The sequence below is a fragment of the Pogona vitticeps genome, chromosome 8 (genome assembly GCF_051106095.1).
Source record: "Pogona vitticeps strain Pit_001003342236 chromosome 8, PviZW2.1, whole genome shotgun sequence".
Classification (NCBI taxonomy): domain Eukaryota; kingdom Metazoa; phylum Chordata; class Lepidosauria; order Squamata; family Agamidae; genus Pogona; species Pogona vitticeps.
The window spans coordinates 15,187,232-15,211,416 of NC_135790.1; the positions used below are offsets into that span (position 1 = coordinate 15,187,232).

General features: G+C 42.2%; 1 protein-coding gene across 10 annotated transcripts in view; it reads right to left on the reverse strand.

The window, feature by feature from the left end:
* The window catches only part of PKNOX2 (PBX/knotted 1 homeobox 2), a 529,964-nt gene continuing 505,779 nt past the window's right edge, over window positions 1-24,185 (reverse strand). For all 10 annotated transcript variants that reach the window (XM_078379795.1, XM_078379793.1, XM_078379794.1 and 7 more), the window contains 4 exons: window positions 21,907-22,026; window positions 11,640-11,716; window positions 5,628-5,806; window positions 1-3,768 (listed from right to left, as the gene is read on the reverse strand). In XM_078379795.1, the coding sequence (XP_078235921.1) occupies window positions 3,521-3,768; window positions 5,628-5,806; window positions 11,640-11,716; window positions 21,907-22,026 (624 nt within the window). In that variant the 3' untranslated portion in view covers window positions 1-3,520. The remainder of the gene's footprint in view (window positions 3,769-5,627; window positions 5,807-11,639; window positions 11,717-21,906; window positions 22,027-24,185) is intronic.

Consider the following 24,185-nt stretch of genomic DNA (forward strand, 5'->3'; position numbering starts at 1 on the left):
TTACTGAAGTCTTACAACTGTGCTGAAACATTAAACATCAGATGTTTCTGCGAGAAATACATTCATGTCAGGGAAAATTGACAACCTGCTAATCAAGAAGACTGCAACTGTTTGCACAAAAAAGGTGATAAAACAGGATGATAACATTTTGTTTTGTACACTGTAAATATTTTCCTGAGCACAATGTACAAAGCAAAATTAGTAACAATTTAAGGTGTTCTCTGTCTTGATCCTGTTGTATTGGGTGGAGGATGAAAGAGTGAGCGAAGTAATCCAGAGGATGGTGGAGACTCTTTTGTTTGGTCCACAGCTTGTTCTTATGTGCTGCAAGTCACTTCCAACTTAGGGTGGGCTTGAGAGGCCCAGAATGGCTCCAGATGGCCTTTTCGTTGCGCCGTGACACAGCTGGCAGTTTGAAGCACATGGAGAACGTGTGGTGATTAGCCTCCAAACTATTGGTGAGGGAACAGCTTATCTGAAACCTGTGGAACAGAGGGAGGAGAGGCACGAAAGTCGCAAACAGCATCCCTGGGTAAGTGCTGAAGATCTCACCCCAGTGAGAGGCCCACAGCCAATCCATGGGCCCGGCTATTTTTTCCTCCTCCGTCTTGCTGCTAGTGGTCCACTTATTCTCATAAGAGCAACCAAAGGACCAAGAGGGCCAATGCAGAAGAGACAGTGTAGACTGGGCAGAGAGGGAAGAAAAAAAGCATGCAAGCAGAGGCAATTGTGCCAACAACGAACAGGGAGATACCCTCGGGGAATGAATTCTCGGAAAGCTTCCTGGCCAAAGACCCCCCAAGACTTGGCTGGAACATAGGCCCCAAGGCCAGCTGTGTATACCAGGGGTGAGCAACTGAGGTGGGTTCGGGGCCTTTGACCTACTCTTTACTGCACCAGAGTCCGAAAATGAAACTGGGTCAGGAAAAAATGAGGAATATAAGTCCATGCCCCTTATTTTTTACTTTTATTTTTTCACAAGGGGCTGGGTGTAAAGGGGTTGTTTTAGAAGAGAGAGCAGCATGGTTATTGTGGTGGTGGTGGAGAAGCAGGATGGGTTTCTGGCAGTTCCTCTGTCTCCAAAATTGGGGCAAGGGACTGTGTTGCTCACCTGAGTGGTCAGGGGCAGCACAAAGTGATTTTGGTTTTGGTTTTAATAGTTATTTCTAACAGACATTTCTTGCATTACTGCCAGTGGCACAAAATGGTCACATTAATCACAATTATTTTTCATCTGGGCTGCATAAAAGCGACACAATCCATTACCAAGGTAGAGACTTTATCAAGGAGCAAGTCTCACAGGGGCTTATGTCTGGGTAAATAACAGTTAGGACTGTGCTGTGCCTACACAGCAAAGATGAAAGGATATTGGGGGTGTGTTAGATGTACACCAACTGCAGATATCTGGAGAAAACAGCCAACCTTTCTCCTCTGTGTCCTTCCACCTCATGACAGTAGGGTATAATGGACAAAAATGAGCTCCGTGCTAGTCTGCAGAAACCCCATGGAACTACTGCATGTTTGCCATTAAGAAGCAAAGCCTCCATGGCCATATAAATGGAAAAGGAGTATCCGTTGTTGTTGAGACTTCCTCATATTAGCACAATCAACACAAACAACTCATGTCTATGAAATGTTCACACTGATGTGCTTGCAGAAGGGCCAGAAGCACAATTTTGGGGGGTTGGTGGTGGGAGGTGTAGCCATGGTCCTCAGGAGGAAAATGCTGCTGATGTTTCTGTAATAGCACCATCATAGAGATTAGCCTTATGCACCAAACTCACTTGGTCTTAAAAGTACACCTGCTCATTAAGGTGACATAGGAAAAGAGGAGTCTCTTTCCACATGCATGGGTTCTGCTTAGGTTTTGATTGATCTGTGTCCTCCAGATCTACATTCTAGGAACCTCAATAGGAATTGAAACTCTCTGTTCCGAGGGTTATGTTGGACATGTTCTTGAATATGAAGTGGGGGAAATAGCTTTAGACACACACACACAAAAGCATTTTTAAGGCCAATGTTCACATTGTGGCTGACACATGGAAGCAGCTTAAAAATGTCACTGCCAGGTAAGCTCATTGTGTTCAGCAGTTCCCTCCACAGACTGGGCCGTCCTTCCCCCATACAGTGGTGCTACAAATAAGTTTAGAAAAAGGTGACCACAGCAGGATGGAAAATGCCACAAAACCACCCCACAGAGCTAGTGGGTAAAATTGGTTCATTATATAGTGACAAGGACTATCATGGAATGATTCAAAGTGACCTCCATATTGGGGTGTGTTGTGTTATAAGGTGTAATGGAGGGAGTGGGCAGAGGAATCCTGTTTTGAATTTGATCCCAACCCTGAATGTATAAAACACATCCAGTCAAATGTGTGGATGCTCAGGGGTGGCAGAGCAATATGAGATAAAGAGAGACTGGTGAGGAGTTTCAAGGGAAGGAGACGGTGGAATGGGCCGTGATCATTCCACCAAGCTCTAGAATATTTTTCCCTCTTTACTGTGTATTGTCTCTAAGCCAAGAAGGATTTCCCCCCTTGCCTGTAAGCTTGCAAACATTTGGAAATCTAGGCCTGCTTCAACCAATGCATAAAAATTTGACATTTGCTTCTCCGTTTGTGATCCTCTAAACAATTAACATAATTATTTAGGGGCATTCTTTCTGGGGTAGCTGACATCTATTCTCTGAAATAGGGAATCAAACCAGAACTGTTGCTAGTATGACACCCCCTTCAAAAGACTACAGCTTTTTAGCTTCCTTCCCAAAATGTTTGCAGTGCAGTTTGTATTTTACCAATTGACCACAAAAGCACAGGCCTTCTCTGTACATCTTCAATTCCAAGAAGTCCTGAAGATCTGGAATCCAATTTTTAAAACCATCTAGGAGTCAATGTTTTTCCGGTATTAAATTTTCTCAGTGTTCATATGTTATTCCTCCCTCCCCAATTTGCAAACTCTTGATTTTTCTACATCTAGGTATTTATAATCATTACAGTCGTTTTAGTATCTTTTTGCTGTAAAAACCATCAATCTTTTCTCTCTCTTTTTGTATCTATAAATCTTTCATAAAAGCAGTGAAAACAGACTTGCCTCTCAATTGCATGTCACAAAAAGGCGTTGCATTAGAACATCCATAAAACATTCAGTCATACAGAAAACAGCTTACCCTAAAAACACTTTTGTTGTCATTATCAAAAACAAAAGGGATTGATTTGGGGCAGAGGAAGAACTGGCCACAATATGTGCCTTGTAAATGTGTGTCCTTCACTTAAATAATCTGTTTGCACATTTCACAGAGTCTCTGAAATAGGCATCCGTGCCTGTTCCTGCAACCGAGAGCAAGTAAGCAGGACGCTTGAGAACAGGTACTGTTGTTGAATTAATTATATCTTTTAAAAGAGATGCACGGCTTGTATGTTAAAGTTCAGGCTTTCACTACATTTTCTCAGGCCAATGATTTATGCAAGCAGGTCAAACAGTTTCTTGGGAGGCTACCTCTCCAGCATGGACCCAAGTCATTTTACTCAAGTGAGTCACTGTGCTCCAAGCCAAGGTCACTAACATTTGTTGTCTGGAGCTCCTCAGCATCTTCCTCCAGCTCCTCTTCCTCCTCTTCCTCTTCTTCTTCCTCCTCCTCTTCCATTTCATCCTCCTCCTCCTCTTCTGTCCCATCCAGTGAGTCATCATGAGCGGCCATCATGGCTTGCTGCATAGCAATGGTGGCATTATCAGAGGAGAGGGATTGGAGGTTGTCCATATTTATGGAGCCTAGAAGGAAGAACGAACAGCTGTTGTAACATTGTGCTAAGAGTCCTTCCATCTGGTAAAAGAGAAACAGCAGTAAACAGGATTGTTGTGAGGTAAGGTTGGGGGCAGAGGAGGGTCCCACACATGCATCCTTAATTAAATAAACACATAGCCTCCCATTGAGATCTAAATTTGGCTTAAGCCCAAAGTCATCACCTCAAGTGCAATTCATTAGTCCAGAAAAGTTACAAAACCCTGTTTTCAATACTGTTGTCATTTTTGGAGGCTTAACAAGGATCCCACAGTAAGAAAACAAACAATGAGGACAAGTCCTGCAACTACTGACTTTTGACAGAAGCATGGGAAGTTTTTGTCAATACTCCACATCTCCTGGAGACTATTCCAGAATGTCTCCTGGCCCTCCAAAGCAGATATGGCATTGCAAGAGGCTATTTCCAAATGCAGGCCTACTCCATGGAGGGAGCTCTATGTAGATGGATACCCTTATAACTGGGAGCTAACTAAGGGTCCCTGGAAGGAAGGAAGGAAGGAAGGAAGGAAGGAAGGAAGGAAGGAAGGAAGGAAGGAAGGAAGGAAGGAAGGAAGGAAGGAAGGAAGGAAGGAAGGAAGCAAGCAAGCAAGCAAGCAAGCAAGCAAGCAAGCAAGCAAGCAAGCAAGATATATATATACCACTTTAATAATTTTATTTCACAGTGAACTTTTATGGATCAAAGTTCTCTTCCTAATGGGGATATGTATAAATATAGAAGTCACACATGTGCATTCCAGTGTCTGAGAAAGTGGACTTTTACCCACAAAAGCTCACCCTGGAATAAAATTGTTCTTAAAATGTTACATTCTTTTTCTCTTGTCTCCACTTTCCATCCGTCAATCTATTTCAAACGTATTTTCTGCAGAGCTGGAAGGGACCCACTGGATCACCGTGAGGAACTGAACTCCTAACCTTTGGCTCTGCAGCCAGAGACCTAAATAGCTGAGCTATCTAACAGTCTGATACAAACCAGGACGTATAGGCATGGATTGGAGAAGGCAAAGGAAGGGATGAAGCGACCGACTGGGAAAAGGCCAGCTCTAGGTGCCTTTTCATCTGACCTGAATCAATGGCAAAGAGTTCTGTTTTGCTTCAAAAACAAATCCAGAATTCTAACAATATCTGAACAGCTGCAAGAAAGAATTTGTGCAAAGAAACAAACACATATTTAAGGGTCTTCATTGCTCAGATCAGGAAAGAGTGGAAAGGCAAAGCAGAAATGGGCAATATAGATGTAGGCCATATGTATGTGTCCAGCGGTTTTGACATCTCCCTGACACATTTATTTCTGCACCATCAAAATTCCCTATGCATCCAACTTTAAGATCAAATTGTACATATGCCAATATTTTGCAACACTCCACTGAAAATGTGGCACATTTAGTGGTGCATCAAAACTGAAAATGTGGCCCCAGCGGATGCGGTGCACATGGCCAGCCCACCTCTGGAGCCTGCCCACTCCTCTTGACAAAACCAGGAGCCTGCACTACCTCAAGAGTGGGGCACCACTTTCAGTTTGAAGGCATCATTCCATTTTAGGGATATATATCGCTGGGGCCACATTCTGGTGGTACGCAAGAACAAAAATACCCATATATTGTATCTTAAAGCTCATTTTGCCAGTAGTAAAGCCTTACAAATGACATCTCTTAGAATGGGACACAAAACTTTAAAAAGCTTGGAGCCCACTCCATATTGATGTCATGAGGAAGAGGTGCGTCCACCTGGGGAGCCCTGGACTTGGTGCCAGTCGCTCAGGTGTCTTGCCCATAGTTCAAGGCATCACTTGAACTGACTACTTGCTCCACCCATGCGCCAATTCTCTTACCATCAGGATTGGTGCCATGGTTGGCCCCTTGCTGCTGCAACACTCCAGCTGCAATGGAGTTTGGCCAGAATCTCTGCGTAGGCCGGTGCTGGGACTTAATCTTCTTGGCTTTGGGGGCAGGATCCGGATTGCTGGCATCAAGCATGGGTTGCAGAATACGTCTCCGGGCATTGATGAACCTTCCCGTCAGGATTGAGAGGGCAGGAAAAGAAAAGTATGAGTGGGTGCATTTATTTACACTTTCACAATGCCCTTTATGCTGTGTTGCAATGTTAAGAAACGAATTTGGAGACTCTAGTTTTAATCTCTCTTCAGAATTATTTAGAATTAAAATTAACAATTCTTTGCATGAAGTTCCATTCATTTTACTCGCCCACCCATTCCCGCCAGGAGCATTCAAACCATTTTAGTCCCATCATTAGGCAAAGTGGGGGAAGTTGCCTCTGGCAGCGAGTGCTAGGAGGCGGCAGGAAGGTGTTTAAAAAAAGAGTAGCAGGCCACACTGCCTGTCTTGCACCTCCAAACACTGCCCTCCTCAACAGTGTTGGAGAATGTTTTTGGGAGGCATCAGGCTTCAACATGACTTCAGCCTGCCCTGCTTTTTGCACATATACTGCTTGTGGTAAATCCATTCAGTAGTTCTGGCCAGAATTCCAAAATATCCCCTCTATAAATCCTAGGATTTATACTAGAATTCCAAAATAAACAATCCTCTGCCTTTTGCAGAAAACAACAGTACCAGTTTCTATGCTTGTAAACATTTCAGCACATCAAAAATTCTTAACCAATGGTTAAAGAGGCGGCTTTCGAGAGGTATTCTGTATTTTACTTATATATAATTCATGACATTTAAAAAGTATACATATACAAGGGTTTACCGGATAAATCAAAGTATCTATGCATTTTACAATATTTTCTGGTTACTGCTAATTTATTATTTTTTTGGGGGGGTGGTAGTAGTTAAATTCTAAAAACAAAATACAAACAAAAAAACCCACACAAAATGCTGATGAAATTAATGTGTGCTAGCTTTAAAAAGATGTATCAAATCTTACACTGGATGCAAAGTTTGGAAAAGTTACTTTTTTGAACCACATTTTCCAGAATCCTCTGTTCAGTCCTGGGCATGTTGGCTGGAGGACGCTAAGAGTCATGGTCCAAACAGAACCATTTCCAAAATTTGACGGATGGGGTGAAGAAGTCAGTGACAAAATGGATACCAGGGATGGAAACACTATTTTTTGATAATGTCCCATACTGATTATAAATTGGCAGTAAAGAGTTATTTGAGCTGATTTCAGTTTCACATTTCGGATGGGAACCATTTCTTCTTTCCCCTTTCGTTTTGTTTCCGATATTCCATAACTTTCCCATGAAACTGACTGTTTAAATTTCTGCATCACTTACGGTGTAAGTAAAATGTGAGAGACATTTTTCATTTTGATCTGGTAGAAAGCACCACAAACAAAGTTGCCATGGCTAATTTTTTACTGCTTGCCACTCCATCAAAACCCCTCCCCCTTCTTGCTGCTTGGGATTTATTTATGTATCTGTGATGCAACTTTTTCTTTCTATTTCTGCATGATTGCATTTGTTTTCTGAGTATGCCCTCATGTGGTGAGATCTAGAATCTATCGAGACCCTGACGATGGGCAGGAGGAAAAAGGAACTGCATACTATGCATTCCCAAGGGCTTTTACATACTACTTGAATTTGTTTATTTATTTATTTATTTATTTATTTATTTATTTATATAAATCATATACTACCTTTCTCCCAAGAGGGGACCGAAGGCAGCTCACAAGAACTAAAACTATAATACAATCAGTAGCTTTAAAGATACTGTATATCATCTATGGAGAATAGCTGGAGACGAATTGACCCAGGGTTTCCCTGAATATTTTTCTTCTGTGAAAATGGAGGCCATGTCACTGAATTTTAGTGTGTGTGTGTGTGGACTGCCATGGCTAGATAAATCAAAATTTCAATTTTCCTGTTTTTTAGGATATACTTTTTAAAACGCTTGATACCTCTTGCATTTCCCACTAGTTACACTTTTCTGGAATGACTCAGGAAGGGCACAATGCAAAATTTTTGCCTAGGCACTGTGGCCAAAGAGAGTTTGCAAATACAACTGCACACCAAATGTGCTCAACTGTATTTCTCAGTGTGTGGCGGGAGTAAGGAGAAGTGACTTGGCCCCACTCACTCCTAATGCATTCCAGAAAGGGTGACTGACAGGAAGGTGCCGGAAGGTTCCCCCCCCCCGCCCGGCCCTTCATTGCCTTTAATGAGGAGGAGGGTGGGAAATCTTTTTGTAACAGCAATGAAAAAGTGGGAATGTCTTGGTTATCACCAGAAAGACTCTTTAAAGGGCTTTATTTGCCCCATCTCTCCCAAAGTCCCCCTGCCAAAAGCACATTATTTTTACCCAAGAGAATATCTTCTGTTCGTAGAGCTCTAACCTACCTACCTGCCTGCCTGCCTTCCTTTTAATTGAAAGCTGAGCGTGATCAATATTTATCATTTTTTTCTATTGACCCACCACTCAACCAATGGTTGCAAAAGACATTTTGAAACTGCAGTCTAAAAAGGCAGAGGGGAATGGCCATTGTGTCTCAGTTGGCAATGGAAATCCATGGGACAGCAGGGGGCAAAAAATGGCAAGGCCCAGTGTGGCAGCCAGGTGCTAAAGCCGCCAGGTTGGGTAGACAGCGCAGCACCTGGGAGACCACCAAGCAAACCTCTGGTTCAAACAAGACTGGAAGCTCATCTGGGGCCTTTTATACTTCTTGGTCAAGAGCACCCCGCCTAAATGGTACCACGTGGCAGGAAGCCTCGTGGCGCAGTGGTTAAACCGCTGTACTGCAGCCAAAACTGTGCTCACGACCTGGGGTTCAAATCCCAGGTAGCCGGCTCAAGGTTGACTCAGCCTTCTATCCTTCCGAGGTCGGTAAAATGAGTACCCAGCTTGCTGAGGGGGGGCAATGTGTAGCCTGCATAACTAACTTGTAAACCGCCCAGAGAGTGCTTGAAGCACTATGGGGCGGTATATAAGCTGCACACTTTGCTCTTCCCACGGCCTTCAAAAGATAGGGCTTTGCTGTGGAGCCTCATACTTCTTTTCATCTTCAAGAAATGCTGATAGCATGGGGTGCCCTAGCTCCAGGGATTAGAGAGCTCTTGAAGAAGAATCACCTGTCCCAGAGCCGAAAGCTGGGGGCTGCCAGCATTGAGCCAGGTATTGGGTCACAAAGGTCTCAGGCAAACGCCTCTGGCCTTCTCAGGGTGCTCAGGCCCGGTGTTTCCTTGGCAGGCACCACTAGTTCCTCAGCCTATGAGTGATTCCATGCCCAGATCACTCCTGGTCTCTGCGTCATGACACAGGTCTTCTTAACTGTATGTGATGTGGCTGATTCTGCCATTAGGCAAAGTAGAACAACTGACCTAGGTTGAAGATGCTGAGGGCCTAGAAGAGTGTTGAAACATCAGAGGTACAGTCATGCCCTGCTGCATGATTACCCCGCTCTATGACGAATCCGCTTTACGTTGTTTTTGCAATCGCTTTTGCGATCGCAAAACGATGTTTTAAATGGGTTTTTTTTCGCTGTGCGATGATCGGTTCCCTGCTTTGGGAACCGATTTTTGCTTTATGGCGATCAGCAAACAGCTGATCATCCGGGTTCAAAATGGCCGCTGGCTGAAGAAAATGGCCCCCCGCTGTTTTCTAGGACGGATTCCTCGCTTTACAGGCACCGAAAATGGCCGCCGTATGGAGGATCTTCGCTGGACGAGCAGGTATTCAGCCCATTGGAACGCATTGAACGGTTTTCAATGTGTTTCAATGGGTTTTTTATTTCGTTTGATGACGTTTTCGTAAGACAGCGATTTCACTGGAACGAATTAACGCCGTCAAGCGAGGCACCACTGTATGTACCTTGCCTTTGGCCATGCAGGTTCATCCACCATTCTCACTGGGACAGAGGATGGTATTCTACCACCAGCGTGGAAGCATGATTCAGCTACCAGCCTAGTTAGCACTGATATTATTATTTATTTAAAATATTTATTCCCTGCCTTTCTCCTCAAGAGGACTCAAGGTGGCTTACAACACTGAAAACAAACAGCACAAAACCCTGGATGGGGAGGGAGAAAACAAACAATTAAATCAAAACAAAGCAAACAAGAACAACAACAGCCCAACTCTTACGCAGGTCATCACTGAGAGATAGCCTCTCTGAAGAGAAAACTCTTTGCTTGATATGTTGAAAAAAATGGGGTGCCAGCTTGTCAGTAGCCTCAAGCAGCAAAATTCCTTGATCTGCTTCTTGTTCTAGCACTTACTAATTGCCATTGTGCATCACATAATACTAAAAAATTAGTTTGCAACCAGGAATCCAAGTTCGGATTTTGGGCATTCACAGCTATTGTGTATTTTTGGCACATTTTTCCTTGGTATACTGCTTCTGCATGCAGCTTGAATACCACACTTTTTGTGGTCAATGAATTCTCCTAATACAATTAATTTACAATATTTTAATAAATACATGCATTTTGCATGCACTTTCCAATAATATATACATTTTTGTACCCATGTTTTGACTTGGGAACTCCATTGCAAAATTGGCAGAACTGTAACTTTATAGGGATAAATTGTATTATTGAGTTTTGGATTGCAATATTAATCTGAAAGTATAAAATGAATTATATTTGCATTATGGTGCAAAACAAAGGAATATTTTTTGGATTTCCAGGCTTCTCCAAAAATATGTATGTCTTTTTATTTATTGTTTTATTTTGTTTTACCCCACCTTTCTCCTTAAAAAGGACTCAAGGCAGCTAAATTCATTAAAAAGGCAGTATTTCAAAGCTAAAAATAGTAAGTACAAATTTTAAAAATGGAACAAATATTATATTAAAATGGTAAGTAAAATCAATACTAAAAACACATTTAAAAACAACATGGAACAACAATACATTTTTAAAAAGCCCCTCTCAGGCAGCCAATCATTAAAGGGAAAGCTTGCCTGAAGAGAAGGGTCTTCATCTGCCTGTGGATGAGCAGCAAATACTTCCTGTGGGAGGGAGTTCCAGAGTCTGAGAGCAGCCACAGAGGAGGCCCTCCTCCCGTGTCTACCCCAGTGTGCTCGTGAGGCTGGTGGGACCGAGAGAAAGCCCTTTTGGATGATCTTAAAACCCAGGCAGGCTCATAAAGGGAGGCATGGCCTTTGAACTAGTTGGGACCCAACCTGTTTATAGGTTAAAAACGAGCATTTTGAATTGGGCCCAGAAATGGATTGGCTGCCAGTGGAGCTGCTGAAACAGTGGGCTGTGCAACCAGCCCCAGTTGACCACCTGGCTGGCTGCAGCAGTTTAGAACCACTTAAGTTTCTGAACACTTTTCAAAGGCAGCCCCACAGAAAGCATGTTACAGTAATCCAGGTGAGATGTAACTAAGGTGTGTATCAGTGTGGCCAGATCAGACCTCTCCACTAGTTTTAACTGTTGCCAGAGGCACCCCCGGCCACCACCAAAATCTGGACATCCAGGCTCAGAAATGAGTCAAGGAACTCCTGGAGGTGAGAAGCCACTACCCGCTCTAGCACTTTGCCCAAGAAGGGAACATTAGAGACTGGCCGGTAATCATCCAGTATTGTGAGATCCAAGGAGGGCTTTTTCAGCAATGATCTTATTACTGCCTCCTTTAAGCATGCAGGGATCCGACCCTGCTGCAAGGAGGCATCCACCACTCCTACCCACTCAGCCAGCCCTTCTCTGGCAGGTTTTATAAGCCAGGAAGGGCAAGGGTCCGACAGACATTTGGTAGCCTTCACCTCTCCAAGGATTCTGTCCACATTTGAAACTTCTCCATTCACAAATTTTTTCTAGGTGGAATGTTGAGGCAAGAACAGGGATAAGAACGTAGACTAAGCAAACACCTCTTGGGGAGGGGGCTGTCTTTTCCACCTTGAGTGTTAAGGGTAAGGAGGGGAAGATCAAGATTTCACTCACCAGTTGTTGACTTGCAAGAGCGTGAGGTTTGTCTGAGCTGCTATCTGCCTCTTCTCATCCTCTGTCGGATAAGGGTGCTGAAGAGTGAGAGAGAAGGGCTATTATGACTATACTCCACAAGCCTTCAGGGATTATTCAAAGCTCTTCTGTGTAAATGACTAAGATTACTACTGGGGCTGCTTTAGATGCAGAACTTTAGATGACTTCCCACGAACGAGTGATTTCAGACAGGGGAGGGCAGCAATGTGTTGATTTGGTAACGCTAGGGTTGAAGACTTAATAGGTGGGCCCTAGCAAATTGGCTTGCTACAATACAGGAGAACTCTGATTTATAGCCCATTGCCAGAGTGTGGATAAATTACTTTTGAAGACTGCACATTCAGAATCCCACAGTCTACATATGGCTGGTGGATTCTGAGAGTTTTAGTCTGAACCTGCAAGTTTTCCAAGTTCTGCGCACTCTCGCATGCAACCCTTTGAATCATCAAAAACAGTATGAGATGAACTTGCTGCAATGGAAAGATTCCAGAAGCAGCTCGTTTGCTGGGGCAGGTCTTGTAATCTTTTGCAGAAAGAGGGATCTTCAGGATTATAGGACAGAAGAAATGATTAAACTCCTCCGAAGGAATATCTTCCAACCCAATGTTCTCAACCTGGGGTCACAAAGTGTTTTCAGGGGCGGGGGTTCAGGGGTCACCTTATATGTGTTGTAGCCTGTGTTAAATAATTCCTTCCTCAACATTTCAGAGTGGGATATTAAAATTAGCATATATGTGTATGTATGAGAAACAGGCTATTTGGAGGAGAAAGAAACCTCTACTTTCTGAGAAGGGATGAGTTTACCCCATTAAAAATGCATTTTTATGCGAAAATTGTGGGTGGGTGAGTCACAGATTATTTAGCTAGTGTAAAAAGAGGGGGGGCTCGTGACTCGAAAAAGGTTGGCTACTACTGCTCTAATTGATCTCTCACTTTCCCTGCCGCAGCTGCTCATTTTACAAGAAAAAAACAGAAAAAGCTACATTGTATGCAAACACGGAAATTAATAGACTAGTCTGGCCTATATACCGTTCAAAATTTGTAATCTGAATGGGAGGAAGGAAGGCTGTTCAAGCCTTGCCTCCCTCTTCTGCTCTCTAACACTTTCCAGATTTGATTTCAAATGTCAGAAAGTTATTGTTAAAATACAATTAGCTGCAGTAATCGTTTCAAAGTCTACAGAAGTAGCTACTATTACAGTTGAATGCAAACTCTCCACTTTCCTCTGTTTCAGAAATAATTAAATAATCCCTTCTTAGTTACTTTAAAGATCCCACTGAATTTACACAGACACTAGTATGTGACATACAACACACTCTCATGTCTACTGTGGTGTTGCTTAGGTGGCCGTATGATAAAGAGCAGATGACTTCTGTGCCTTTAATATGAGGGTGGAAGAAGGAATTTTCACCACCTGCAGAAATTCCCTCTTCTATGCAACTCTTACAGGAACAAGGGACCTCTCCTCCTTTTCATGCTGGCTGTGGAAGCCACTAGCTGAACCATTGCTTGCCATGTGATATTCCTTCTCCGCCATCTCATAAGGACGAACCTTACAACTGTAAAGATAACTATGAGCTAAAGTTACATTGCAAGTGTATTTTCATCACTTTATATTAGTTATATCTTTCTTATTAGAAAAAAAAGTCAAAACAAGTAACTAGTAATTTGTAAATGCTTTCTTCCAAGCAAAGCTCTTGCACAAAGACTATTATACAAGATCTCTAAGCCTTATTTTGTCACTAATCATCTCCATGAACCACCACCATTAAAAAAAATGCTACAGAAGAGACATGGGACTTATTATAATACCATGTCTTTGATCGTCTATGTTCCCAGAAGGCAGCTGTTTTAAGCACAGGAAAAACCCAGAAACTCAGTCCTTGTTAAAGGAGCTGATGTGGTGAAAGATTAAAGTTAAGGACAGTGGCAGTCCCTGCCAAGACTGGGCTGACCCCCAGTTGTGCAACAGGACACAGGTGTAGAATTCAGGTATACAGCCTAAGGAGGGATCCGGCATCCCATACGACATTTCTTGCTCAGATGCCACCTTCCATCAACAACCGACCTCTGCAACACAAACTTATACAGGCGCTCTCATTTAATAAAAGCCGCCCTTGGATTAACACCTCCACAAGAAGCTACAACTTCTAAGCTAAAATCTATAGCAAGTGATACGGGAGCAATTCTGTTTCCCTCAAGAAGCCTCTCCTGATGGGTTATTTCTATCTAAGCAGAAAAACAAACATGCTCAGTGGGCATTTTAAGTCATTGCATACAGTGAGTTTGAGTTATTGCCACAATAAACTAAATTCCAGGAGTGCTTGCTGAGAATGGAGGGATTTAAAAGACAGCACAAAGCCTAATAAAAAATGAATAAATCTCATGGGGCTTAATAGGATGAATGTTTTCTTAAAAAGCCGGCTGTGGGAATCCATTGGTGGCTTCCTGGTTAGGGTCATCTAAAAGTTGCTTGCAGTGGGACTCTTTTGCAACGGTGCAAAGTTTTTGCTTTTCTCTTTAGATCTCCAATGGCTTCCATGCTTTTTGCTCTTAGCCCTCTTTGAGTTATTCTACAAGATAAAAATGGAATACAAATGGTTGAAAATAAAGTGTGAATTGCTGCTAATGCCTGGGCATGCCTTTTTATCACCTTCAGCTGCAGGAGAAGCCAGAGCCAGTCCTCAAGTCATTCTGGCAATGCTTACATCTAGACGGCGGTGTGGTAACACTGTCCACCTGGGGCTGCCTTGAAGACACTTTGGAAGCTTTAACTGGTGCACAATGCAGCTGCTAAAAAGGTTGTAGAAGCAAGATGGCTAGCTCACTTTGATTTTGCATCAGTTACAGTGCTGTTAAATTTAAAAATATCTATATCAAAACCCTATCGGATGTTAATGCACATGCAAGAAAAAAAATGTGGAAGCTATAATAGCCAATTGAGGTACCAGGCATATGCTGGACACACAAGAGAATACACAACCAAGCACACATTTCAAGTCAAAAGCAGCTGGAGGGCACATGTTGGCGTCCCCCAGGCCCCTACCTTCCCATGTTTTAAGATAATTCTTTCTAGTGCTGGGGTGTTTTCCATGGAGGCATCAAAAATATTGAACTTTTTCCTCCATATGGTATGTCAAACCTCTTCTTGCTTTGAAATATACCTGGTTGTTATTACTGTTGTTGTCTAGTTTACAAGGTTTTTGGTAATGAACGTTGTGCTGATTTAGCCATTTTGTTTTATATTGTGCTGTTTCTAAATTTAGTTTTCACTGATTATATTTTATTTTTTTAAGGGTAACCCCTCCACCCACCCATCCAGATTATTATAATGCTCTTAGCTACTCTGAATGGCATGGAAACATTAGACAAGTGGGATACAAATGTATAAATATATATAAAAATGAAGTTTCAGTATGGCATATTTTTGGAGTCAGAGCGCTTCATGGAACAGAGTGTTGACGTAAAACAACATGAATAGGGAAAGTGAGGTGGTTTTATTTCTCTTAAGCATATACTCCATAAAGAATAAAAAGCAGAGTTGCTCAGTATGTGGACAGATCACCACCAAAATAAATTATGTGGTTACTTGCGACTTCTAGCCAATGCCTTATTGAGTAAGGCATTAGAGTATGTGAAAGGACAATACATGAACCAATACAGTATTAAGAAAAAAATGCTTCCGGGGAAGTATAACTGTTTTGTGATATTGCTCTCAAATGATATGTAGTCAATTCGTGTTTGGAAACTCACAGCGAACTTGGGTGTTTCAAACTTTTTCCTGACTTAGTGCAAAGCGTGACAAAAGCTGTCACTTATCCACTGAACGATTTAATTAATCAGCAGCAAGGTGCTTTGGAAACAGGAAGATTTGTTGCCACTGTAATACCCTTCCTTAGAGCTGGGAAGGACAAACAGCCACAATAGAAGAGGAAAGAACAAAACTTCCATAAAGTAAGCAGGCTCGGGTTCCTTCTATAGAATGTTTCAACGAACAATAAATGTAGAAGAAATACAAGAACAGGTAGTGTTGGGAAATGTGCAACAGTAAGGTCCACTGCTAATGTCTTGCTGATATACTGTACTAGTGATCTTTCCTCACATTTGTATCACTTGCTCTTTCTTCTTAGCTTTTATGGCTGCATAAGAAATCAAAATTCTTCACACAAGGGATGGCTGAGAATTTCATTTCTTTTCCTTTTTGATAAGAACTTCCTGACATTTGTGATTTTTTTTTCATGTTTGGGATAGGAGGAATTTCAGATTTTAAGAAACTGAAACCAGCAGATTCATCAATCGAAGGCTCTGAGTGCTCAAATCTTTAAAGCCTGCATTTAAAGCTGTGTATACTAAATCCTATCAGTGGCGAATTAGGGAGGCCACCTCTGTTTTTTGAGAATTTCTCATCTTTAACTCCAATACGGCTGGCTGGCCGATACATACTTGAACAACTAGGCCCGTTGAATTTGGCAAGCGAAAAAGGGGAGGGGAGGGCCAAGGAGCACTCTCTCATTCAGAAGAATACTTTCTCTGAACCAGTCTATACCTTACAGATAAGAAGCTGTACAGTACTGACAAACTGAAACTATCTTAGTCTTCCAAAGACAGAACTGCTACAAGACTCCATACCTAGGAAACCATACCTGTGGATGAAGCCTTGATGATGAAATGTAAAAGAAAACAAGCAAATTTGCAACCTATGGGAGGTGATGATCAGATATCTTTTGGCACTTCAGCAGTTCCCATTTCTAACATCTGTATTATAAGACAGGCTGGATAATATTGGAAACAATGCAGTATATTGCCGATGTAATCAGCAGCAACAGACAACTGTATTCTGCCGTGGAATTCTCTCATTCCCTCCCTTTCAAAAGCACATGAATTTGCGACCATCACCATACTTTTGCTCACCAACCCTACAGGCCAGCTATGCATTATGTGGAAGACTTCTTTCTCAGGCTGGGGCAGAAGAACAAGTGTGTTTGTGCTGGAACATTGTGTGTAAAAAGAACTTTCTCCAAATAAAAAATTGAAGAAAAAAATTTATTAAACACCCATATAAATAACAGTCTGGCACATGTGGAAGCTTGTAACCGAAGTAACTAACTAGTGAAGCTTTTTCTTTCCATATCCCTTTGGAGTACTTTTCTGAAACAGACAGCCAAGGCAAATAAGATAGGCTTGCATTACGAACTTTAAAAAGGGCCACTGTACAAATGCTTAAACAAAATCACATATACACACCACTCCCCAAATATAAATAATAATTTTAAAAGGATTTTAAAACTGCACCCAAAATAGCTTCTGAGATAATTGGGCCAAGAAGCCCAGAATGCCCCAGAGTCTCCTTTTAACAGTGCTAATTGCATAAATCTCTAGTAATTGCTGTGCAAAAAAAAAAAAAAAAAAAAAAAAAAAAAAAAAAAAAACTGCTCTGGAAAATCTGCCAAATGCTTTCTGATGGTTCTGCAGTGGCTCCAACTGTTGTGAAGGGATGAGGCAGAAATGGATGCTTCATAGTATCTCCCATCTGTAAACTACAGCACTCTTACAAAAATTCTGGGGGAAAAATTAATTAATGGAGAACATATCGCCTCCACACATTCGTGCAAGATTGCTCTGCATGTTATACTTTTCTGGGTTTCCACTTTGAGATTTGGTGAACTTGTCCCACCCAACTCTGAAGTGTCTGATTGTCCCATCAGGAGCTTGCCTTACATTACACCATCTGCAAATAAGTTTGCTTTGCTTTATGACTGGCATTCAGGACATAATTATGTTCTTCTTTTTAAAGTTAGATTTCTCAGATATAAAAGAGTGCCTGAATCATGTCTCTTGAACACTCGTGATTTCAGATATAACAAGCGTTTTATCTGCAATGTCTAGCTTGGCTCTTGGTAGTAGCCTTCTCTTCCTCAGATGTCAAACAAAAGGCTTTCGAGGCCCTATTTTGCTGGGATGGGATGGGAGAAGAGGCACAGAAAGCCAATGAGGAATAGAAACAGCAGGTGAGAATAAAGAAGAGAGAGCCATCAACAACACGCCAACTCAGAAGAAAAATTTGTACCCCAATTGAGTACAATCAAATTCAGAATAGGTCCAAACTAAAATTTATTTGAAGAAATGATTAACCCCACTGCTGTTTTAAATAAATCTCTGTCATCCACCATCTAGAGATTGGTGCTGAAAACATGTAGAATTAAAGAATTCTGAGCACATAACTTTGAGTACCAGGACAGAGCTAAGCTCAGAATCTTTTTATACAAAAACCTAAAACCTCCTTCTGATTACTCCAAGATTGTTGAAGTTTTTACAACAGTGCATGCTGCCTGGAGAACATGTGGCAGGGGTGACTGTCAATCTCTCTGGCAATGGACAATCATTCCTTTCTCTGAATTCAAAGAGCCCCGCCTCTCTGCTGAGAGCTTTTTCCCTCTCTAGAGTATGCTGAAGTTTGTTACTAAATGTAGTCATGTTTGTCAGCTTGCTGTTTGATCTTTCTATTGTAAGTAATGAAATCTTTTATTCTTTCTACCACTAATGTCGGAAAGTGTTATTGAGACAGCAAGTACCAGCTAATGAGAAAAAAAGGTAGACTAATCTGAGGAACCTGAAGCTATTTTGCTCTGTGAATTCCTACACTTCTCCTACAAAGCTAGAAGAATTTAACCAAAAATTCAAAACATGGCAATAGATTTCACTTTGTGGCTTAATTTAGGTAAGTGAGGACTCGTTTACATGCTTCTATCAAAGAAACAATTTAAAGTTATAATCCTTTCTGATCGACAGCTAACAAAACAAGAGACGTTCCATTATACCCAGAGCTAGCCTCTGCCCCTCTCTGCCATAAAAGCATGCCAATGACTGAAATGACTATATAGATAGATTTGTTTCCAGCTAGAAAGGAAGGAAGGCAGAACTGTATAAACCAACTGCTCAGCAGATCTGGATGAGGGAGCCTGAAATGGTGAATGAAGCTCTTCAACAGATGATAATCTCTTGCTTTGTTAGAGGTGAGAACTTTTTTTTTGCACCTGAAAAATGGCTGTGCAACAAATCATATTACAGAGCTGTGAGTTGGTGTAGCTGCATATTAGATGGACACTAGCCATCTGGGAAATCATCAGTTCCTGTTTTTGGGCAGTAGGTGGCAGACAAAGTCCTAAATATATGGAGTGGATTGCTGTCAAGTATTTGCAAAATCTCAGTCTGTTCGGATGCTTTTAAAAGAGGGGCGGGGGAGTGAGGGGAGCCTAGCTGAAGGACAATGCTTCTTGTCTTCATTCTGATTTGCCTTTGTGGCCTTATTGTGCAGCTAACTGGGGATGACATGAGATTACTTGCTTATTCTCTAAGTGGTTTGGGCCATTTTAGGGGGAAGTCCCCCCTTTAAAGCACTAGCGTCACAGCTGTAGATCAGAAGCAGCTACAAACAGGTGGAGAAGAGACTGCCCAAACTTTAAGAAATGGGTTTCAGTGAAATGTTTCTTCCTATCAAGGTTGACTAGTAACAATCTGGAGCAACATTATTTGCTAAGGTGTGGATAAAACATGCCACATATCAGGCAGAGTGAAGGGTGTGTGGCAAAACATGGCTCTAAGCTTGACACTGTCCTGGTGCAGATACAGTAAAGACAGCAGACTTGCCCATACGGTCTTAGGGTTCATTTCTGTGCACCTTGGCTGAGCTGCCCAACAGCAGTGGAGGCAATTACGGTACTTCTCCTAGAACCCGGGACTGCATTGCTATTACAGACTTAACCCTGTTACACCCCTTCCAGGTCTACTGGCTTCGGTTGCTAGAATCAGGGGCAGTCTTTGCAACAGAGGTTGTAACACAGAACTCCTCCCTCTAAGTGAAGGAGCCCCGTGCCCTGGTGCACAATTACCAGGTGTGTGGTAATATATATATATATATATACACATACATACATATATATATAACGTAAAAATAATTCCATATTGTCTCTTACACAGTGATCTGATAACATCTTCTTGCCTATTTTAAAATGTCTCCATTGGCTTTGTGTGTTTTCAGATACAATTTGGTGTAATGATCACAACTTGTGCTAGGCTCCCAAAGGACGTCCTGCTCCAGCCTGAACCTGCCAACCAGCTGTCATCTAAGAGACAACAGTCTTGTCTCGATTGGCACCCCCGTTTTTGGAATGTCCTCCACAAGGCAGTTTGGCTGGCACACTTTTACCAAGTGTGATGGACTAAGCTGCTAGGATGTTGTGTAATGATGAACGTAAATGAAAAACGTTCCCTCTCCCCACAATATTTCTGGTAGTGAAATACTTGTCGTTCCCCTCCCCCCCCCCAAGGTTGTTGTTGTTGGTGAGAAAATGTCCACCTTTGAATAAATGAGGGTAGTTGATCAGTTTAGAACATCCATGTGACCACTTCAACAAAATGTTATCTTCATTCTCAACCAGCTTTATTTTTCATTAGCCCTCAGTGGTTTTCGTCACATCTTCACAGAATCACAGAAGATGCCAGAGACAAAGTCCCCTTCCCCCCAGTGAATGTTTATGGCTGAACAGGGATTTGAACCCAGGCCTTCTGAGTCTGAGTTGGACACTCTGTCCACTACATTATCCTGGCCCTTGATTTGGTTGTATGATGTAGTGCTGTGAGGCCGTCATCGTCACAGTGTGATTCTTAAAATCTTCTGAGAAAGGAGACAAACCCTAAAGGAGTTAAGCAGCAGGGAAAAAGGTCACCACCGAGAAGGTTTCAGGAAATATTTCAGTCTCCCAGAAATCACATTTCTGAAAGCTGAAACTGTGGTGAACATCTGGCACCTCCAAGTACTAAAATCAAAGGTGTTTACTCTTGTGCAGTAAGCTGTACTTCATGGACCCCTTGGAACTGGCAGGGTTGTGATTTCTTAGTGGACTATACGGCAATGTGAGCGGACTCAGGTTTTGCACGCCTGTAAAGTCGACAAGCGCAGATGCGCTCCCTTTCTTACCTCCATGTCTGATCAAGGCTGCTCTACCCATTGATCAGACTGCAGTGGTGCCCGCTGCCGCCACCACCACCACCTACTATCTGTTGCCCCAGCTTTTTCACCAGTCTCTTTCTTGCCACCTGCACCCCTTATATACCCTGACCACTTCTTGAATCATGCCTATGTGAATGGTGCTCTTGCATGATGGGAGGAAGTAGACAAAAAATGGCCAGAACCAGGCTTTTTTGGGGTGTGTGTGTGGGTGTCACAACTACCTATAATGCCTCAAGAGTCCTCAAGGCCAAGCTACTCTTCGCCAAGGAACACCCAGGGTATGCAGGCAGTCAGGCAGAGGTGGCAAGGAGAAAGACCTTTCTCCTCCTCCTCCTCCTCCTCCTCCTCCTCCTCTTCAAAATGAGTGTTACAGGGTCTGGCATGTGACAGTGTGCGCCTCTCTCTTTTTTCAGGAGGCAGGATAACTGGTGCCAGCGCTTGGGTTGTGTGAATGGAGAAGCGGGAGGTTTAAAGGCAAGATCAACCCCTTTCTTTCCTTTTTTAAAAATGCTTATTCGTGAATGCTTTAAACTGTACATGTTACTTGACTAATAATAATAATAATCATGTGCTGTCTGTCAATTCTGTCTTCTGGTGACTCTTTTCAGAGTTTTCTAGGTAGAGGGTGCTCAGAGGTAGTCTGCCATCGCCTTTTTCTTGGGGGCATCATGGGACTTCGCAGCTCACCCAAAGCCACATAGGGTGGCTGCACTCACAGAAGGCTCACGTACATGACTAAACCTCTGTGTGCATTTGAAATGTGCAGATTTTTTCCCCATGGGTACTTTTAAAATGTGAACATTTCTTTGCAGCGAGGTTCACAGCCATCTGGCAGTGTGGAGATTCCAGAGCCTCAGGTGTGCAAACCCAGGCAAGATCATTGGATCTCTAAATACCACCCTCAAGCTGTCTGAAGATGTCTGAGCTCCAGCAGTGTAAGTCACTCTTTTTGTTACTGTGCGACTGAGTTGCATCTTTAGGCATGAGCTACCTATTTTAATCACTATTCCACGGGGAAGAGAATATTGCATCGATTCTTGAAGTTTAAACCTTACCCCCCTCCCCTTCCTGGTTACTGTGAAGTTTTTCACTTATTACCCCAGATAAGCAAAGCAGTTCATAAACACAAATGGCAAATGCCCTTCAGACTGGCTTGTTCTTAATGGAAAACAATCCCAAGGGGTTAATCTCTCAGACACACTTGTTGACTTCTCTCACCATAAGATGCTGAAAAAGCCAGGAGCGCATGATATTTGTAGCATGTTTTGGCAGGACTCCCCGTTTGTTCTTTGACTTTTTATCTTCGTTGTCAAGAAGAGAGGTCAGATCCAGGTTAACCTACAGGGCAGGGAAGAAGAGAAAGAAAAGCTTAAACAACAATGCAGGTAAAAAAGAAAAAGAAAAGGAGCCTGGGTTGCCATGGTGACTGAGTTCCCAATGCCAGGATGATTTCACAGTGGCTCTATGAGGCTATAGTGTGTGTTGTGCTATTTGGAGACGGAAGAGTGAAACTTACTTACAAGAAACTGTGATGTTCACTTAGAAATTTTTTGGAAGGGAAGAATATTATCCCAAAGAAACCTGTTTTCCAGTGTCTGAGTGAAACTAAAAACAACCTGCTTGTTAAAAAAAGATGCAAATCCAGATCTTTTCATATAGTTTTTTTTTTATCTGAGGAGTGTGAATGGATAGAGATGGGTGCTCTCAGAAGGCACATTTCCCTCAAATTGACAGTGAAAGGATTGGGATCAAATGATTAAACGGGAATATACCAGGGTTCAGTTTAAAGGATGCTCAGTGGCTTAGCTGCAAAAGGACTTCTGTCTAGAAGATGAGAAGCTATCTTAAAGGAGAAAAGACCTCTGCGCACCTTTTCCTCACCACTTCATAACTAGGCATATGGAGTGAGACTCTGAGATGGGGGAAAAAATCTCAAAGTGGCAACTCCTCCTGTTCAAGAAATCTGGCATCATTCTGAGTTCGTAATTGCCCCTTCCAAACTAGATTTTGGATTGAAATGGCAGCTATATCCTGCCCTTGATACTATCTCACTCTTCCATTTCTCTGCCGCCTTCTTGAACTGATTTTGGGGAACACAGAAGAGGCCTTCACAAGACTTATCTGTTTAGTTTCAGATAGCTTGGTACTATTTCCGACCAGGGATCTGCTGGAGTTTTAACAACCTCACATGCTGTCTTTAGTAGGTTTGGATAGGAGGAACCTTTCTGGGCTGGAGTGACAATCAATCAATCAATCAATCAATCAATCAATCAATCAATCAATCAATCAATCAATCAATCAATCAATCAATCAATCAATCAATCAATCAATCAATCAATCAATCAATCAATCAATCAATCAATTGTTCCTTCCTGCCTCTAATTTCAAGGAGAGCCTTGCCTCTCTTCTCTGTATCTTTTGGATGCGAGGCCTGTTGCTTGTTGTTAGCTTGCTGTTATTCCTCCCATCCAAAGTAAATGAACTCTTTTTGTTCATTCTCCTACTGATATCTCAGAGTGAGTTACTGAGACTCCAAGTGTCAATTAATAAGAGAAAAGGGAGTGTTCTACTCTGGGGAATGAGAAGCTAATTCTGCTCTGTGAATCCCTGCATATCTGCATAGCTAGAGGAATTTAACCAAAATTGAAAACTCTACAACAGGTTAAGGGCCCAGAGACCAAAGAAACAGACTGTTAGGTAACAAGTATTTTTCAGGTTTTGTTGTTTTTCAAAGTACTTCAGTTTTTCTTCTCCCCACCCCTGCATTTTAACCAAAAACACCTTACATCTGGCTGAAGAGAAAGTGTATATTTTCTGAGATTACTAACCAAAGTTGCTCAGAAGGAGAAAGAGAGGAAAAATGGATCTTGGTCACAGCAAGGCATTTTTGGGAACCTTCCATAGTTAACACCTCTGAATTTCTCTTAATGGAAAGAGAGCCTGCAGTTTAACCACAGAGCTTTGATGATGCATAGTTTTTTTGCAAAGATGAAGACCAGCAGATGCAGAGGCCAGGGTTGAATGGGAAGATGATGATTCTATAGGGAAAGTAATAATTTCCCAAAGCCTCTGAGAAAAACAAATAATATACCATTATGGAACTTATGCACCTCAGTCTTAACAATAAACAAGACTGTGAAAAACACATTTCTGTTCCATTAAGTGTTTGACAGTTTAAGTTTAACTGGCTTTGAGCTTTACTGATAGACAGAAATTGGGGTTTCTTACAGCATCACTAGATAATTCATTTGTGTCCATTTGTGAAGAGTAAACAGCTAAGTTTCCAAGAGTTTTTCTGTTATCTGAGGGAAGAGTTAATTGACCCAAAAGGCACCCATGAGACCTCAAATGAACATGGCTAAAATTTCATGCTGAGTGGGAAAAGCAATAGAAGAGGCCCACCTCACAGCAGCTGCTAGAGCTGTGGGAAGACAGGTCACATGGCAAAGGATTTCCAGTGGAAATACTTAAGTTGCTAATGATGATTCCATGAAAAC